Source organism: Hakea prostrata, chromosome 3, assembly GCF_041222555.1.
Source record: "Hakea prostrata isolate BN-2017 chromosome 3, UWA_Hpros_2, whole genome shotgun sequence".
Lineage (NCBI taxonomy): Eukaryota > Viridiplantae > Streptophyta > Magnoliopsida > Proteales > Proteaceae > Hakea > Hakea prostrata.
Genome location: NC_142602.1, coordinates 35,434,724 through 35,454,894, shown reverse-complemented (window position 1 = coordinate 35,454,894; position 20,171 = coordinate 35,434,724). Strand labels below are relative to the sequence as shown.

General features: G+C 39.1%; 1 protein-coding gene across 1 annotated transcript in view; it reads left to right on the top strand.

Annotated features, from left to right (window-relative positions):
* The window catches only part of LOC149022162 (glycosyltransferase family protein), a 59,397-nt gene that overhangs the window by 30,670 nt on the left and 8,556 nt on the right, over positions 1–20,171 (top strand). Inside the window, exons 11-12 of the mRNA XM_089150327.1 lie at positions 5,961–6,054; positions 10,517–10,632. Coding sequence (XP_089006453.1) covers positions 5,961–6,054; positions 10,517–10,609 — 187 coding nt within the window. The 3' untranslated portion in view covers positions 10,610–10,632. The remainder of the gene's footprint in view (positions 1–5,960; positions 6,055–10,516; positions 10,633–20,171) is intronic.

Sequence of the window (20,171 nt, the reverse complement as noted above, 5' to 3'; positions counted from 1 at the left end):
TAAAACCATTCTGAAGAAAACCATAACCATAAACTGTATCAACTAGATACAAAACCAAAGAATTATTCTCAAATACAACTCTAAAACCATGTCTCAAAAGAAAAATAACAGAAACAAGATTCTGCCGAATGTCTGGAGCATACAACACTTCATAAAGTAACAGCGTTCGGCCACCTTGCAAAACTAATTTGCATGTGCCTATGCCATGAACCTCCACACTTGAGCTGTTCCCCATCGTTATTCTCCTGCTTCCTCTTGGAACACGACGGTATTCCACGAAGCTTGAGCGTTCCCTTGTTATGTGTTTTGTCGCACTTGGATCAACAATCCATAAAGGATTTAGTTTAGCAAGCATAATAGAACTTGTTATATAATAAGATGAGGTATAACACACAGTTCATACCTTCTGCTCAGTGCAATCACAAGCAAAATGGCCAGGCTTTCGGAAGTTGAAGCAAATCAAAGGTGATTTCTTCTTGCCAGCTCTAGTCCCTCTTGAACGCTTGGGGACATTCTTATTTTTGTTTCCACCTTGGTTGCTTTGCCTGGACTGCTGAGGTTGAGCTTTCTCTCTCTTGCGCTTAGAGCCTGCACCCTTACTAGTGCTAGCTTCATCAGCAAATACTTTAGTTTGAGGGGCATCGGCCAACATCCGATCCTCCTCCAGCTCAAGGTGCTTAGCAGCTTGATCAAAAGTCTTGACATCATCAGCATAAGTCAAGAAGATCTTTATATGCTCCCAAGTCTTCGACAGTGACCTAATAACTGCAGAGACTTGCTCCTCATTAGTCTTTTGGCACCCACATGAGCTTAACTCACTAATCATGTTGGACATGATGGTTATATGCTGCCTCATGGTGTGACCCTGGCGCATTTTATAACCGTCAAAAGTGATTCCGAGCTGGCGGCCTCTTGTGGTGGAAGTCCCTCCATACTGGAACTTCACTGCCTCCCACAAAGAGTTTGCAGTCCTATGCTTCTCAAATTGAAGCATTAGGTCATCCCTCATGGAGCTTAGGATAGTAATCCTAGCTACCTGATCTTTCCTCTTCCAGGCATTGTATACCTCAAGGTCCTTGCGATGTTGTGCAGTGGTACCTTCCTCAGGTGGGGACATGGTCTGGTTTATGGTTTCCAGCATATCCTGCTCTTTTAGGAAATACTGCACCTTTCGGTGCTAGATGTCATAATTCCTCTCGTTCAGTTTATCTCCTTTCGTGAGGTCAGCAACTATGCTCTTTGTAACAGCCATTATACTAAAGACAATATATACAAGGATGAGTTCAACTATTTTAGTATAAAACACAACAGAAGCAACAACAAATCACACTAGCCTAGTCAACCTATGGGATAAGCATTTAAACTAAAAGAGATGCTAACAACCATTCAATCAAATTCTCATGCAAACCCATATAGACTTATACAGTAGTTTCATTCTGTGCAAGAAACATGATTAATAGACCCATAATTAAAAACAGTTTTATTAAAAATAAAACATCCAATTATGTTTATGCTATAAAGTGGTTCACATAGAACACTTCTACCTCATTAGCTCCCACTAGGCCTCATTAGGCCCTCAATGCCCAAACATCACACAGATTGTTGAGCCATTGGTGTCCTGTAAGTTAGAAACACATTCTAAACTGGATACACCAAAATCCAAAAAATCCATCTCCCAGACGGACGGCAATCTGGCCCAGACAGACTGTCGTCTAGCTAGATGGAAGACCGTCTCCCAGACGGTAAGTCCGTCTGGCCTTCTGTGACCAGACGGACAATCGTCTCCCAGACGGAATTTCCGTTTGGGTCACTGTGATCAGACCAATAAATGGACATTCGTTTGGTCAGATGGACGTCCATCTGGTCATAGTGACCAAACGGCGTGATTTTCCCTTGAATGAAACTTTCTCCAAAAACTGGAAAATCACGTTTTTTCTCCCAAAAATTCATCCAAAAATTATGCATGGAAAAATCCAACAAATATTGAACAAAAACATTCATCATAGATCATCAATGCATGCAATTTTTACATAAGGGAAATCAAAATGATCCTCCCACTCGGATCTGAACCAAAATAAGGGTTTCTTAAAACCCTATCAATTCTCCCATGGGTTTCCAATTAAACCTTGGAGTCATTGCGGGTTTTTATAAACCCTTGATCCTCCCATTGGATCCATTCAAGAAAAATTAAACAATAGGGAGGAACCGTGAATCGTGGGAACCTTAGGCTTTGATGCCAATGTAGGTTATTCCATATAAATCAATTCGATAATTGAAGGGGAAAGATCCTTACCTGGATTCGCTTTCCCAAATAATATAGAATATCTGCAGCGGAAGTAATCTGGATTCCACGTTCATGTTCCTCCACCAAAGTTCCACCAGTTTGATTCCACAATCATTAGGAAAGGGAATAATTTTCACAACCCAAATGCCGTGGAAGGATGGTATGGAGATCTAAAGCAAAGGGAAGGAAACCCTTCCTGCGTTTCTAGGAGAGAGGGAGAGAGAGATGGAAGCCGCCTTTTTCTTCTGGAAAAACTTACGCACAAAAATAATGTAATCACCCAAGTGATACGGTGGTTACAAATATATAACCCTATATTCTGTAACCGCCTAAAAGTGATTTTCCATATCTGCCCTTGGGCATATTAATAAAATAATTAATAAATCCCAACAATTACAAATAGGGGTCTAAGGTAGGTCACCACTGTTTCATCATGACCATGGTTAGGGGTGTTAGGTCCATCTCATCAAACACAACATTGGTCTGAGGCTAGTTTTCTTCACGCGTCAGGGAAATACTTGGCCATGCAGAGGTTCTTGACTTGTCATGTTACTCATGGTAACAATACCTTTCCTCATGTCCACCAATCCTGTTGGTCCAATATCCTTCCCATTTTAGGAATGTTGATCCTCACGGCTTCCAACTATCTTTTGGACGAACATCTTGCTACTTTATGGTCCATCCATATATAATACAAAAATGGCACTCTGTATTCCCTCATGGCTCTCAACCGTCCTTTTGGGTGCCACACAAGCCCAATCCTATACCATATGCAACCTGGCCATGAATGATACGTTGATATCACTCTGTGTCTCCTCACGACTCTTAACCGTCTTTCAAACGCCCACAAGTCACCTACTGCTACCACGTTGAACTTCAGTACCCTTGTTGAAAGGGTGGTAACACGTCTGGGTATCCTAACCGTGCATCTACTGACACACATTCATATTTGCATAATTATGTCTTGCATGAGGAGTTAGGAGCAATGGTCTGAGCTATAACCCCTGACATATCTAGTTATCACTAATTTGGAGAAGATTACCAAAATACCCCTAGATCGGATTAGGGGTCCTAGGGGTTGGAGAATTAACCCTAGGCCTTGTGAAACTCCTGAAAATGATGGACATCACCTAGACTAAACATGTCTTAATCTCAAAGCCATAGAACACTATTTAAGCCATCAACAAAGCAAAAATGGAAAAGGGGGAAGCTTAGAATAAGCCTTGCAAAAATTTGAGAAAATCCACAAGAGGAGCACAGAGTGAGATGGAAGGCAATGACTCACTGAATTGGGTGGAAAAGGGGTTGAAAGCTGAAAAATCACAAAAAATGAGGGTAAAGGCTCGAAATCTCACCGGTGGTACCACTTAAGCGAGATAGAGTATTCTTCAAGGGAAATGGGTTGGTTTGGGATTTCGACTGAGACTGGTTGAAACTTGGTAATATTTTTTTCACTCCACGAGTTTCATCTCGGTTTCGAAAAAAACTGATTTTCAGTCGAAATTTGTAACACTGGTTACACTATGTGCCTTATATCAAACTTTAACATTAATCTACATCAAGTAACTAAAAATCAACACTAGGCCATATTAAGTTATCAAAATCAATAACAAGGCACATCAAGTCATCAAAGATCATTTCAGCCACATAAAGTCATAAAACATGAATGGAGAACTAGAAAGTGACAGTCTGAAAAAGCAAGATGTTGAAAGTTTGAAACGACAAAACATACAGTTGGTTTATACTGTTCATGGAATTGGTCATCGTCATCGTCATGGTCATGGTGTACCTAGTCTTGCATTTGGTTTATATAGTTCTTAGAAAGCATAATGTCATCTATAAGTAATTAAACTACTCGTGATTTAAAGAAATGTTATTGTTTTATGAGAGGTTTGAATGGCCAAGTGATTATATTTTTACCTTGACTTTTTGTATTAGGTAAAGCATAAAACCAGGCTAACCAGGTTTCCATGTAATACCAAATTGCTTAAATCGGATTTAATATTGAAAAAGTTGTTTTCCAGTCATAGTTATTTGGTGTATGCAGATGTTGTCATAATTGCTATGAATTGTAATATTTCTTTTGATATCAAAACAAATGAATACTTCATTGCTTTTCGAATTATCTATATCTTACCAAACTAGGATTTATGTAATTTTTAGATTTGATAAGATCCCAACATTAGAAAGTTGAAAATTTGACTTACCTCTAAAAACCCTGTTTTGTTCTTGAATTGGAGGGTTGTCTTCTTATGCTTATGGATTCTAATTTCTAACTATTTTAATCATATTTAAACCTCCATTTTTTTGCCCCTGTGGGGTTGGGGGGGGGGGTTTAAATGAAATAAAAAAAAATATAAAATCCTTTACTTAAATGATACTTGGCATAAATAAAGGCCAAGGTATCCATTACCCTAAAGTAACGGCTGCCCAAGGTTGTCAAGGCAGCAAGGCGACCAAAGCAATTGGGGCTCTGCCTAGGCTATTAGGCGACAAAGCGGCGCCTACGCGACCAAAGCAGTTGGGTATTTTTTTTTCAAGACAACTACTTTTAAACTACTTTTTAATACAACTACTTTCAATAATAAGCTAAACAAACATTCAATAGTCACATTCATCCAAAAAAGAAAGCATTCAAGAATCATAATTATGAAAAATTATCCGAAAAAAGAACACAAACATAAGTTCATCTCATCAAGCATCATAACAATGATTATGTACTAACAGAGCAAACACGATAAATTAATAGATCTCATTATTCCGATTTCCAAGTCATTGTCCATTTAATGATTCATCGATTCTTGATGTTGAGTATGGCTCATGCTTCATGTTGAAGTATACGTGAATTTGGAGTTTTACTGTTCACGTACTGTTCACGTGAACAGTATTTTGCTGTTGTTTTGATTATATTTTCTATTCTAATGTGGGAATCTTGCTACATAAGTTTTGGGAGTTTTTTAGAAAGCATAGTTTATATTTTGGTGGTAGTTTTTATTTTCAGAACTTTCTATTTTAGGAGTTAGGAAGTTACTAAAGCTGTAATATTTTGTTTCCTTCTTCTAAAGGACAATTACTTGTCTCTCAAGTTGTATTAGATTCATTAGAAGCTATAAATAAAAGTGCTCTGTGATTCTAGACTTTTTAGCTAAGAATCACAGGTCTTTTCTACTAGTTCTTCATCTCTCTCCTCTTCTTCTTCTTCTTCTTCTCTCTTTTCTCTGTTCAAGTTCAACTGCTATTTTGATTGTTTAAAGCTTGTTTTCTAACACTTCACATTCTGTTGCTGACGAGCACAGGGGTCCCTTGTAGAGGTCCTATGTCACTTTGGGCCTCGGAGTTTCTTTGCAATTTGGGCCTCGATTCCGAAATGACTAAGCTATTAAATTTATATACGGTTTTGTAGAAAAAAATTTGATTTAAAAGAAAAAAGTTAAGAAAAAAATAATGTACAAAAGATAAAAAAAGCTGCTGCTTTAGCGTTTCAACCGCCTTGCCGCCTTGATTGGCCTAGGCGGATGCTTTGACAACACTGCAGCAGCCTGAGACCCTAAAAGCCTCAAAATCTGTCTAGATGCCTAGGCGGTGGTGCCTTGACAACTATAGCATTGATGTATGAATTTTCTTTGTGATTTTTACATATTTGTTATTATTTATCTTTTAATACTTCTCCAAATAGTATGCAGAAATACATGATCTGCAAAGGAGCATGTTTGGCCAGCATTGGATCAGATCAACCTGCAGTAGTTGTTGATGATGCTCCTAGACATTTGGTACGCCTTCCTTCTCTTCCCAACCCACCCCCACCCCATAGGAGGGAATTTGTTTTGTAATATTGTAGCAGAAGTTTGAGGCAACATGAGGAGTTTCAATTCTCAAAAAGGTTTGCAACTAATATGCAAATGGTTTGATGCAATGGAAAATGAGAGAAAGCCATTGTCAAGAAACATGACTTGTAAGAAAAATGTCATCAAACAGGCTGCATTGTGTTGTATTGCTGTGTAATTTCTTTAGTGTTTTGTTAGATTCATAATTTTATGTTTACATCGTATATCAAGGTAAAATTGTAAATTGATAGTAAAATTATAAGTGGAAAAAGTGATGCAGCCCTAATGTAAAGAGGTTCAACTAGGGCCAGCTTTCCAGGATCTTTACTCAAAAAAGTTAGGGTATAGGATTTGTAGGTAGTTGATTGGGGTTCACAACTTTCCAGGGATTTGGTTAACCCCCAGGCCTTTCTTTAACTAGAACCAGCAAATAATTGGGCTTATGATAAATTAGGCTTATATATGATATGTTTTGGTATGGTTTGAGATGACTGGCAATTTATGGGTATCCTATGGGATAGTTTGGATAGGAATCTTGGGTAAGCTTAGGTTAAAACATCCTAGATGGGGTAAAGAATCGTGTATCTTTGGTTATGGGAGGTTTGGGTAAGGAATGGGATGAACTTGGGTTTGTAGGAAAGAGATGGGATGAACTAGGCTATAACAGATTAATCTGGGTAGAGTTTGAGACACTCAAAACTTACCCAAGGATGGTAAGGGCTTTGGTTAAGGTTAAGAAAAGGCTATATGGTTGGGTAAAGTGGGTCTTGTGACAAAGGGTGGGAGGGTTGTAGGATCTCATAGCTAGGGGGAAAGGATTCTTGGCTGTCTTTCAAGAATCCTGAGTCATTCTTTTGTTGCTTTCTATCTATTCTTTTCTTCTCTTTTCTTTCTTTTCTGTTTTCCAAATCTGCCTCGAGGATCAAAAGGAAAAAGAAGTGGGAAAGAGAAGGGGAAAGGGTGAAGGGCTGCTGCCGCAAGGGGGAAGAGGGGTGGGGAAGGGTTGCACAGGGTAGGGAGGGGTTTTTCGACTCCTGCAAGAGGGGGAAGGGGGCATGGGCGGTGGCGCAAGGCTTGGAGAAGGGAATTAGGGGTTGGAGGGGGCTGGAGACTTGTACTTACTTGATGGGAGAAGGTCTCTTGCGGAATATCCTTGAATTCCAGGGTTGCCACAAGTGTATGAGAGGGAGAGAGAAGGTTGAAGACTGAAGACATAAATTCCAGAACTTATAAAAACTCCAGCCCGGGCCACAGGGTTTTTTTCCCACGACCCGAGCCTCTCATTTTCTTATAAACCCTGAACTGATTTCATTCATAATAAGAGGGGCTATTTATAGCCTTACAAATTGAAATAAAACCTGCTTGGACTCACCTTACTAATTTGTAATAAGACTCCACTAGGGGATCCTATTTATGATGGGATTCCCTTTACAACTCAATCACTAAATAAAAACTAGAAGGGGACTCTTTAGATACAATTTTGGAAATAAAATACCTAATTACCAGTAAGAATCCTATTTGGAAATTGGACTTTAACTGAGTTTCCTACTCAGACATGGACTCTTTAATACCTTGAGGAAAACAAGCTCAAACAGAAAAATAAAGATCGATCCATGACCTTTGGATTGAGAGAACTCCAACCAGAACTCCAACCAGACCCCTCTTGAGCCTTAAAAGGGCTGGGAAATGATCAAAATACTCCTGGGGTATTCAGCTAGCTTTGGGTTGGGCCTTTCGGGTCTGGGTTTTGGAGCCATTTATGGGGTGCCCAACCCTAGTTACATCAGCTCCCCCTTCTTGAAATCATTCATCTCTTGATGAAGATGGCTGACTGGGTGCTCCTGGGTCAATCCCTTTGCTGGCCTGTGGTTTGAACTCGTCCTCCCATCTTACAGTGGGGAGGATGTAGCATGTCTGTGGCCCCTTACATCTTTCCTAGATAGAACTCTTGCAAGATAAGGCTGGAGGGAATGAAGTCTAAGTCTTTAATTATAGGGTTCCTTTTGTCCAAATCCCAAGGAGGAAAGACGAAGTCAGTGGGCTCAGACTTGAAGTCAATGGCCATGCCTCTGAAGTCTTTTCTTGCGATCACCTCTGTTAGCACTGTGGATACAACAACAACAATAAGCCTTGTCCCAACTAAATGGGGTTGCTACATGGATTCTTGCCTTCCAATCAGTTATGTTTGAGGCCATGCTAGATACAAGGTCTAAGCTATGCTTATCCTTTCTCACCACTTCTCTTACTCTGTTAGCACTGTGGATATAGGCTTAAAAATCTCTCCTCTATGCTTGCCTTTATCACTAATGATAGCTTGGACTTCAAGGATGTCTACGGGAATGTTTGTTCTGGCTCCTTTCTCTTCCATGGTGCTAGCCTAACTGGTTTCATTTTGACTTGTACTTGATGGGAGAAGGTCTCTTGCAGAATATCCTTGACTTTCAGGCTTGCCACAAGTGTATGACAGGGAGAGGGAGGGTTGAAGACTAAAGATATAAATTCCAGAGTTTATACACTCTTCAGCCTAGGCTGCAGGGTTTCTTACCAATTCCTAATAAGACTCAACTAGGGATCCTATTTAGGATAGAATTCCCTTTACAGCTCAATCACTAAATAGAAACTAGAATAGGACTCTTTAAATACAATTTTGGAAATAAAATACCTAATTACCAACTAATTGAAAATTGAACTCTAACTGGGATTCCTACTTGAACATGATCTCTGCAATATCTTGAGAAAACCATATCCAGACAGAAAAATAAAGACAGATAGATTCATGACCCTTGGATCAGGGGTATTCAGCTAGCTTCTGATTGGGCCTTTTGGGTCTGGGTTTGGGTCCTATTACAGGGCCCCCCCGACCTGGTTTCATTTATGGGTTTTATTGGATGGAGGGATGAAACTTGGTAATGATTTGTGGGGATGATCCCCAAAGTTTGGGACTGTTTTAACGGTCGGGTTGGCTTAATTTTGGGATTTCTAGGGAGTACGAATGTAAAAAGAACGAAAAAAAACAAGATAGGTCTTGGTAATTTGAAGAAGAAGAATTACGGTTCAGAATAATTCCACTTTCTATTGTCAAAGATATTCTTGAATGGCGACTTGAACGGTAGAAGAAACTCTTGGGAAAGAAAAGATAAGAAGAGGAGCATAAAAGAAGGGGGAGCACTTCCATACGCACTGCTAAACAGCACAAAAACTCTTATAAAAAGTCATATTCATTAAACAAATCATCTCTCATTGAATTTTTTTTTTGGGGGGGGGGGGGGGGGAGATGCCCTATAAAATTCCTAATTCGACTCATACTTACTCTAAAAGATAAAAGATTAGAAAACGTAAAAAGATCAACATAGAATTTTATCTATTATTGAGTATCATAATCTAACTCACACTAAATCATTTATTGAATTTACCTCATCCCATGTACCATCATTACCCCCACTTTATGGGCTTATAAAAAATAAGAAGCTTAATGTATATAGAACTCAAACCTGGGCCAAAATAAAGTATTTCAAATTCCAATTTACCCTTTTGGACATTCTTTACTGTGTTAACTCTCTTAGTATTGAGAAAAACTTGACAATGAATTTTATAAAATTTAAGTTTGAGTTTGATGTGGTGCATGTCCAATTTCAACCCAAAACAATTCTTTGGCATCTCACTACTATTTAGATTGTAATCTTTGGGGCAGGAGCTTTCTCTCCAACAGTTTCAGGTAAAATGACGGACTCCATGTGCTTGATCTCTGAATCAATGTCAGCCATGGACAGTCTGTTCATAGAGTCTTCAATTTAAATAACTTGCTCTTCAGGGACTTGATACACAAACTCCAACTCTTCAAAAACACTATCTTGAAGACCAATAAGATCTTGTAGATTGTCTTCAACACAAAATTTGAACTGTTGAGTTAGAAGCTCCTAGTGCAGTTTATGGTTTAATTCTCTTCATGATTTCGAAGGATTTCAGTGAAATTGTTACAAGTCATTAAATTGGAATAATGTATAGAAATGGTTACCTGCCTGGAAAGAAGTGGCTGTTGCTTGAGAAAGCTTTATATTACTTGTTATTTGGTATTGGTCATACTTCATGGCAACTCTGATGACATTATCAATTATTAGAGTGGCCAGTTAGTAAATCATGGGATTGTAATGTATTTTTCTCTTTGAAGAATGAAGAGTGAATGTGTATTTCTGCTCTCTCTGGTTAACAGTATGAAAGCTATGCCTGTGTAGTGATCGGGTAGCTAGGATGGGAGATGTTTTTTTCTTTTTCAAAGTACTCCTCCTGATTTAATCTCAACAAATTTGAAGAAAGGATTAGGAATAGCAAGCTAAGTTATATCTTGTCTAAGGTTGACCATTTTACGTATCATGAATCTGAGCTAATCTAATTTGCCATTGGTTTTCAGAATCCAGGAGCATGCTTGTATACTGAAAGACAAGCAATGCTTTCATGCGATGGTTCTCATCGGCATACCAAAAGACTTTGTCCTTGTGCATAATACCCTGGCTTTGGTATGACTGTGTGAGTATGTTTTTCTTGTTGGAAGTTGTACTTGAATTAGATGTTGGGCTACTCTGGCTGTGGTAATATTGAATGCTAATCATTTCAGGATTTAGAAGCAACCTATTATAGATCAGATGAGGAAATTATTTACATTTTGTTTTTGACCAAAATTCTAGAAAACACCTGTTGCCATTTGTGCATAAGTGAGTGTAAATTTATCACAGCACAATTTTCTTCGAATAAGTTGGATCTTTCTAAATATTTAGTTTTAGCTCAACTCCTTCGTTTTTGCACTCACTTATTGTGCATTTTTTATTGGTTAAATGTTTGTGAAGAATATATATATATATATATATATATATATATATATATATATATATATATATATATATATATATATATATTCTGAGTATGATTTGGTACTCTTTTTCCTGCAAAACATATAAAATGCTGTCATTGTTTCTGAGCTCTTTTATCAATGTTGTGTAGTATGTTTTGCCTATCAAAATCCTTGCATTTCTTGCCTTATTTAATCTACCGGGGTGATATTGTTATTATGTTCAAAACTTCCATTGCCCATTTACTTGAAATCATTTTGCTGGATATACCACATTCTGAGATTGGATGAAGATGTCTCTAGCAGCGAGATGTCAGTTCACAAGATCCCCTGAACATCGTTTGCACCCTACCATCATCTGTATGTATAGGGTACATTATCACTTCCCCTTTATCCGCATTACCCATTCTACAAAAATATTCAACATGAAATTCAAATGGAATGTAATATCTGTCATCGCTGTGCTGGAAGGGCTTACACTCTGTTGCTCTCTTTACTAAGCTGCTGGAAAACAGTTCGGCCAGTGCTGTGGTTCCATGGCCAAGTTCATTTCCCCTGGACAACTAGATAATATTCGATGATGCTTATCTAGATGCCTTGAATCCATATGAAGAAACAAAGACATATAGTTATGTTTACTCAAGCAAGGTAGGTGGAAGGGGTAGAAAGGAGTAGCTTCAAGTTGAGGAGGCAGAGGAAAATAAGGCATAACAGCAGCTGCACTAAGGGGCAAGGGGCTTCAAGGAAGGGGTAGAAAGGAGTGGCTTCAAGTTGAGGAGGCAGCGGAAAATAAGGCATAACAGCAGCTGCAGTAAGGGGCAAGGGGCTTGAGGATGGAGGAGGAGAATTGACAAAGCAAGCAGTACTAGAGGCAACCATAGTAACTTAACCAAACCTACTCTGAGCAGAAAAAAGAAGGATAAATATAGGTTTGCTTGTGGTTGGACTGACCATAAGAAACAAGAAGAATATGAACTGAGTTGTATTTGGTTTTTTATGCCTCTGTGAGTTAACACTAAATGGTCCTCACCATAACTCAACAAAGTCAAGATACCAAAATGAAGCCCTGTTATCAGATATCTCATAATTAGGGAATTATATTCATGACTTGTCCTGTCTGTATTTCCCTTGGCTTGAGGCATTTAGACTTTGCCACCACTAGTTGTGTGGAATTCATTTTATTGATGTAGATGGCATCCATATGATTGTGGACCTTTCCCAACCAATCCATAACCACCCCCTCCCCCAAATAAAATAAAAAAAGAATCTTGGTGGTCAAACTTCAGTGTGAAACAAGCAGGGGAAGTTGTAAGTTGAATTAGAAACTATTATAATGTTACAATACAGCCATTTCACTGTGATAGAATCTAATTGTAGCGTCTTATTTACTGTCGTTACCTTGAGCTCACATTTGAGGGATTTGTGATGTAGTCCTAGACTGATAGACAATCATCTAGGATCCAATAAACTTGGATTTGTTCTGACCAGGCAATCCAACTGGGTATATTGGGATATTGGTTAATCTTATGGTTACATTTGATAGGTTTGTAGTGCTAGGCAGGGGTATGGTAGCTTATTAGTGAATTTTTTTTCCTACTGTTTGGATGATTGTCAGATGCTATAGCATATTTTAGTCGTTGGGAAGGTTTCCCAAGGATAACTGGGAAATTATAGTTGAAATGGTTGGATTGATCTGGTTTAAGTTTTCGGGGATTTAGGAATAGTGGCATGAGCTGTTTGGGATGAATTGGGAGGAGGTTGTTTTAGTTAGCTGTATAAGACTCACTCATTGATTTTTATTCACCTAGGCTGCAGCCTGTTTGATGAGAGTGTGACTAAAGATTAATGTGACCAGCTAGGGACAGCCCAAGAAGGGCCGAAAGAGACCCCGGGCCCACTAGAAGTTTGTGACAATCCCCGAGGGGGCTGAACCAATACAAGGGTATTTTGGTCATTATTCACCCAGGTTCGAGTCTTATTTTGCTGGAATAAGTCCAGGTAATTTATGGAGTCCTTTTCTACTTTTTTTGGCTAGTTAGAGTCCTAAGTTATCTTAATTAGCACATGTTTTTAACTTAGAGTTTAATTAAGCATGTGTGTTTTTAGTAGATTTCAAATCTAGGGTTGAGGTCTTTAAGTAATTAGCTTCCATTTTGAATGTTTTGGTCAAGAAGTAGGATCCTTGTCAGTTAAGGATTCCCACCCCAAGTTAAAGACTTTTTGTTATAAATAGTTAAAGAGTCTATGTAAAACTCAGTTTTGGATGAATAAAATTTTGAGTTGAAGAAAGACTTGAGAGAAGTCATGGGTTTCCCAAGGTACAGGCCTGCAGTTGGATTGTCCTATTGTTTTCTGCAACTTTGAAAGTTCTTCTTCTACAAGCTTCAGCAGCAACCTAGTTCAAGCCTCACCCAAGTAAGTACAGCCCCTCCCTCCCCCCCCCCTTCTTTCTTAGACCTAGAAACCACCCCAACCCTATCACACCTACCCCCTGTCCCCTCAATTTCTGGTTCAGCAAACCCTACCCCTTCTGCTAGCGACTGTAGCCCTCCCCCCCCCCCCCCTGTTCCCTGTGATAGCAGCAGCCCCCACCCTTGGTAAACAATCTTCCCCAGCCCCTCTTGGACCCTTTTCTCTTCCCCTAGGATCACACCAAGCCCTAGACTGCTTCCCTAAAGTTATTTTCCCCAATCAGCACCATTTCCTTAACACAGAAAATTTTTGCACTTCATCTTCTACCTTGGAAGAATTCTGCAGAATTTTAGTTTCTTCTGAAACCCTAAATTAGATAAACCAGACCTTAAATTTTCTAACCCTTTGAACCCAGTTCTTAATTTACAGAACCAGCAAAGACAGATCCAAACCCTGGACCTACCCTAAACCCTATTTTGACTTTTAGTGCAAATTTCATATCTGGAATCCTGATTACAGTAAAAGTTCAGAATCGATTTCCAGTTACAGCAGGGTTATCTGAAGCTCTGGAAGATCCTAAGCCCCCTAAAATACCGATCTCTTGCTGGAATTACTGGAGAACCCAAAAATCTAGGGAAATTCCCAAATTACCCCCAGCCCTAGATTTGGGTTTACATCAGTGGTATCAGAGCTGCAGTTCCAGAAAACTCTAGTCTTGTCTTAGATGGACCAGGAGTAGCCAAAGCCATGGAGGATCGAACTAGGAGTTAATTCCCTCTCATATGTACAGAGTGATAAGGCAACCACCCAGACCACTAGAGATTCATGACTTAAGAACTTATGATGGCGTCAAAGACCTTCAGGTATTTTATGAGTGGTTGCATTATCTAGACAAGTATTTTGATCGACATTATTATCTAGAGAATGGCAAGATGGGGTTTGCATATAACCGACTGGTGGGATATGCTCATGAACAGTGGAACCACAAAAGGAGTCAAATGATGTATGAAGGCATTGAATCCAACAGTTGGGAAGAGATGTCAAAGATGTTGAGCCAATTATTTTTCCCTAAGAACATCAAGTGAGGCAATACCAACAACGATACCCCCCAGAGTTCAGTAAATCTGATGGAATAAATCAGGAGGACTGGTACAATAAAGCAAAGGATTACTTAGCTAGTGAGTGTCCTCAAAGAAGGGGAGATACAGTCTACCAATCCCATGAACCACCTCTCGAAGAAGTCCTTTGCCAACCTCTAGAAGCATCCCTCATTGATTAAGATGAAGCCTTGAACGAGTACCATGAGTCCAAAGAGTTGCTGCCCCAGAATCTTGAGGAGACACCAAAGTTACTTGATCTAGCTTCTAGTCCATGCGATATTCATCATGCCTTTGGTCTAGCACATGATCTTCTTCTGCCTAAAGAAGAGGTAACTCTTGACAACAGAGACTACAAACTTAGAGGATCATGAGAGCATAGCCGAGACAGCAGTGCAAGCAAGAGTTATGAGAAAAGAAGACTCCTTGGGAAAGATTGCTGGTTTTGAGCCGAAACATGCTGGCTTCACAACACCACCTTGGTTCTTTGAAGGGAAGGCTCCTAGACTAGAAGACCACATCCCTTGCCCCATCACTTTTTCAGAATTCTGTCCTGGAGCAGTATTGGCTGCTGTGTATCTACTACTTCCTCTTGCCTGCAAGATGTGAGAATGAGTTCATATGGAAGCCCCTCAAAGGATAAATCCTGATTTGCATGACAAGTGCATTCATCAAGAGATGAATGATTTCAAGAAGGGGAGAGCTGATGTAACCAGCTAGGGACTGCCCAAGAAGGCCGTAAGAGGGCCTAGGCCCACTAGCAGTTTGTGACAAGCCCAGAGGAGGACGAACCAATACATAGGGATTTTGATCATTATCCATTTCTGGTCCGAGTCCTATTTTGCTGGAATATGTCCAACTAATTTTATGGAGTCCTTTTCTACCTTTCTTTGGTTAGTTAAGAGTCCTAAAATTCTCTTAATTAGCATGTGCTTTTAAGTTAAAGTTTAATTAAGCCCGTGTGTTTAGTAGATTCCATTATTTTTTGCAACTTCGATAGTTCTTCTTCTTCAAGCTTAGCCGCAACCTAGTTCAAGCCTCTCCCAAGTAAGTGCAGCCCCTTCCCTCCATTGCATCCCATCCCAGCCCCACTGTCTCTCTTGCTGAGACCTAGAAACCAACCCAATCCCTTTGCATTTACCGCCTCTCCCCTTGTCTTCTAGTTCAGCAAACACTACCCTTCTGCTTGCAACCGTAACCCTCCCCCTTCCCCCCTTGTTCCCTGCGAAAGCAGCAGCCCCCACCCTTGTTTATCCATCTTCCCCAGCCCCTCTAGGATCAGGGGTGGAACTCCCTCGGCCCCCTCCGATTTTTCAAAAATTCTCCTTATCCCTTTAGTTTTTCCTTTTTTTTCCCTCTCTTTCCCTCTCTCTCCCCCCCCCCCCCCCCTACATGTGAAATATCATTATTTGCTCACCCAACAACAACAACAACGATAGGCCTTTTCCCAACTAAATGGGGTGGCTACATGGATTCTTGCCCTCCAATCAATTCTGTTTGAGGTCATGCTAGATACAAGGCCTAAGCTATGCATGTCCTTTCTCAACACTTCTCTTAAGGTTATCTTAGGCTTGCGCCTAGCTCTCCTAGTTCCTTCAATTTGGATTATATCACTTCTCCATACAGGGGCATTTAGTTGCTCACCCTAATATTGAAAATAATTCTTAGAGGTAAGATTAACGGGTAGAAAGGATTCTTAGTAATTGTCTAAGGATTACAATTAAAAATCTTTTTTAAGGAAGAATTAGTTGAAACCCAACTAGAAACTAACTCATGAATTCCTAAAATTTCTCCTATTTCTTCTCTCCTCTTCCCTCACATACCGCTTATGGAAACTAGAAAAGCCAAACGTTAGCAATTTGTTCCTAAATCTTCCATGCTTAATGAGGTATTCTCTCTCTTTCTTTATTTCCCCCCCTTTTTTGTTATTCTTTTTATTTTAATTTTATATTGTGAATGGAATAGGGTGACTAACTAGCACGATTCATTTAATTTGCATCTATTAGCGATTTACTGTTGAAATCATCTTCCTTTTTTTTGATAATTTCCTCCTTAAAAGAAAGAAAGATAATAGATAGCAAAAATCATTGTCAAAGTTGTTGTAAATTTTAGAATTTTCTTAATAATCTACTTCAAAAAATGAAAAAAAAAGGAGGATTGGTGCCCAGTGGGGGCCTGCCTATGATTTATTTTATTAATATTCATAGGTGTGTCCCACCACTATTGTGTGGTGGGGAAGCGTGAGAGGACCACATTGTGATCCGAACTCTACTCCCCCTCTCCCCCTCCCAAAAAAAATATTGAATCTTGGCTCCGCCCCTGTCTAGTACCCTTTCTCTTCCCCTAGGATCGCTCCAAGCTCTAGACTGCTTTCCTAAATTTATTTTCCCTAATCAGCCCCACTTTCCTTAACCCAGCAAATTTCTACACTTCATCTTCTACCTTGGAAAAATTCTGCAGAATTTCAAACTTCTAAAACCCCTAAATTAGATAAACCAGACCTTCTTAAACCTTCTAACCCCTTGAAACCCAGCTTGAATTTACAGAACCGGCAAAGACATCCAAACCCACACTGGCCGAACCTACCATAAACTCTAATTTTGACTTTAGTTCAAATTTCAAATCTGGAATCCTAATTACAGTGAAAGTCAAGAACTGATTTCCAGTTACAGCAGGGTTATCTGAAGCTCTAGAAGATCCTGAGACCCTGAAACACTCATCCATTGCTGGAATTCCTGGGCAGCCCTAAAATCTAGGAAAATTCTCAAATTACCTGTAGCCTTAGATTTGGGTTTACATCAAAGGTTGAATTTTGAATCTGATTCATGACTAAGAGTCATAGAAAAAAATTCGAAGAAAACTCAAGTTTCGACCAGGTGAAAATGGAAACTTAGGTGGGAAATTGGAAAATTTCGAGGAAACTTAAGATTTTTTCGTGCAAGTTTCGACAGGTTTTAAAGAGTATTTTAGGGTGAGACTTTGCATTTAAGCTAATTAGAGTATAAAGAACACATTGGTTGTATTTTGCTAAAAAAATCAATGTAGATATGTCATTCAATGTACATAACATCAATGTAGAGTTGTCCAAAAAGTACACTATAAACTTAACTACTTAAGCACATAACATTCAATATATAATTTATAACTTCAAAATAGCTGACAATAAAAGGAAAATACAACTTAGTGCCAAGAGTGGATCCATCCTGTGAGCTGAGTAGTACTATGCCTGTAATATCCTCTCTTCCAACCAACGAACATAGACATCCCATGACATTTTATGCCTATGGTTGTCAAGGTAATCGACAACTGTAACTTTATGAGTCTGGTCATCAACATGCTTAAGATAACTAGTTTGAGGGAATACGCAATTTGGAAAGGGATGTCTTGATGGAGGGGGTATTTGTTGTGGTATTTAGGGAAACATGAAATAAACAAAAAAATTGAAAATTTGGGAAAGCTACAAAATTTACAGGAAAAAGTTCCAAATTTCCACGAAATTTCTCAGGTTTCTACGAAATTTCCCATGTTTCCCACGAAATTTGGGAATTTCTTTTCTCATGAACCAGCTGGTCTAGTTGGGTTGAACCAGGTTTCGACGAATCGACTGTTTCAATCGAAAGTGAGGACTTTTTTTCAGTCCTCACGAGTTTCGTTCCGAAACTTCACATGTTTCGACCGAAATTTGTACCGTGCTAAGAGTTGAGGAAAATCTTTGAATAAGTTGAAGCCGAGCTTCACTTTGAGTCTCCCGTACCTCGCACCATCAAAGAATCGATTGGATCACATAGCAATCTGATGAATGAACCATCCAAGCCTCCCACCGCAAGGTGTCAATTCAATTAAAAACCAATTCCTATCACCAGAAAAGAAGAGAGTAGTGGCCAAAATGCCACTGCTGACTCCCCAGGAAAAGAAAGGGGATAATTACTGATATTCCCCTGTACTATAGCTTAATTACTGATCAAACCTTGCTTTTTGTGAAATAACTATCACTCCCTCACTTCTAAAGATGCTAAAAGGCTGTTAAGGGTGGTATACAATGTCCATTTTTCCCTTTATTTGAATGAAGAAGCCAAAAGACGATATGACCTTTGTTTAGAAAAACCCATATGGAATACCAATTTTGCAGCCCTTAATTGAATGAGTTCTAGGTTGGTGCAAGGTTATTGTAACACTAATTATACTCAGATATGATAATGGGGTAAAAATTCAAAAACCAAGTTGAACAAGAAAAATATAAAAACTTCGTAAGTAATCCAACATAATTCGTGCAAGGACATGGGGCATAAGAACCTAAAAGTGTTCTTGAGCAAACAGGATTATGGCAAGCTAGACCATGTTAACAAATGAGGTAAAAATGGCCTGTTTTCTTACTCTTTCTGTACAGCCTTCTCTTAACAAATTTCTCTGAATGGGACAACCTGCGTGGAAAGAGGCTTGTCTTACACTTCAAGAGCTATTGTCATGTACACTTTACTAACTGATAAAGATTAAGCTTCTGTTTCTCAATCATCTTTTCTGGGAAGTGACTTAGAGTTTGCAATGTTCGCAAGACGTACAAGAATTGTTGATGTTTTTCGACACTGATACTGAGATCGTTCAAAAAGCCCAACGGAAAGATGAACCAACATTGTGATTCCAATCTAAAGATGGCGTGGGCATTTATTTATTTGCATGCAGCTGATAACCCAACTGCGAGAGGAAGAGGAAGAAGGTGCTTTATTTATTTATTTATTTTCAGTGAGAGAACGAGTTTTTTGCGGTTAACAGCAGAAGTCCCCCTGGTAAGAGAATAAGATGGGTTCAGGGCTTTAGGTTTAGGGTTAATTTTGTCTGCTAAGGACTAAGGGTAATACTGTAATTTAAAATTTTACATAAGAGGTAAATAAGTAACTATTTACAATTCTTAGGGTTATTTTGGGGGTTTTTTGAAAAATACAAAGATGCTGCATCATCTTTAACTGGCAGAGCATAATGACCAGGGGGCATCATTAGTCTCAGGCGACGTCTTGGTTGGATTAGTAGTTCCAAAAAGTACAGGGGATAATGTAGGAATTAGCTATACTACAGGGAGGCATTAGTAACTATCCCAAAATGAATTCATGTTCAAAACATGCACCTATTGTAATAGACTCAAACTTATACTCCTACATGAAAAAGAAAAGACCTAACCCAATCCATAATCCATTAGGTAACTTATATTGACTAGGAAATTGAAATGGGACTCACACCAAATCTCTAATCCAGCCCCAATAATAAACATTTAAAAGAAAATCACGTAAAAAGAAATATTCCCCGAGCCAAAAAATAAATTATTTTAAAACAACTTGAATTGAACCACCGATTCAAGCTAGTAAAACCCTAAAATAAACTTTGGTAGGAGAAACAAAATTGGTAATCTTTTATGCAACCTAACTACCCATAGTTAGCCCATAAAAGTGGCCTAATAGGCTAATTGATGGAGAACCCATGTGATGGAAGGCACTACATGTATAGAACCCTACCCTAGATGTAAAACAACAACAAACCTTTTCTTAGCCAAATGGGGTCAGCTACATGGATCCTTGCCTTCTAATCAGCTCCATTTGAGGCCATACTAGATACAAGGCCTAACCTATGCATATCTTTTCTCACTACTTCTCTTGAGGTTATCTTATGTTTGCCCTTGGTTTTTCTAATTCCATCCTCCATTGAACATGGCCTTGCCACCT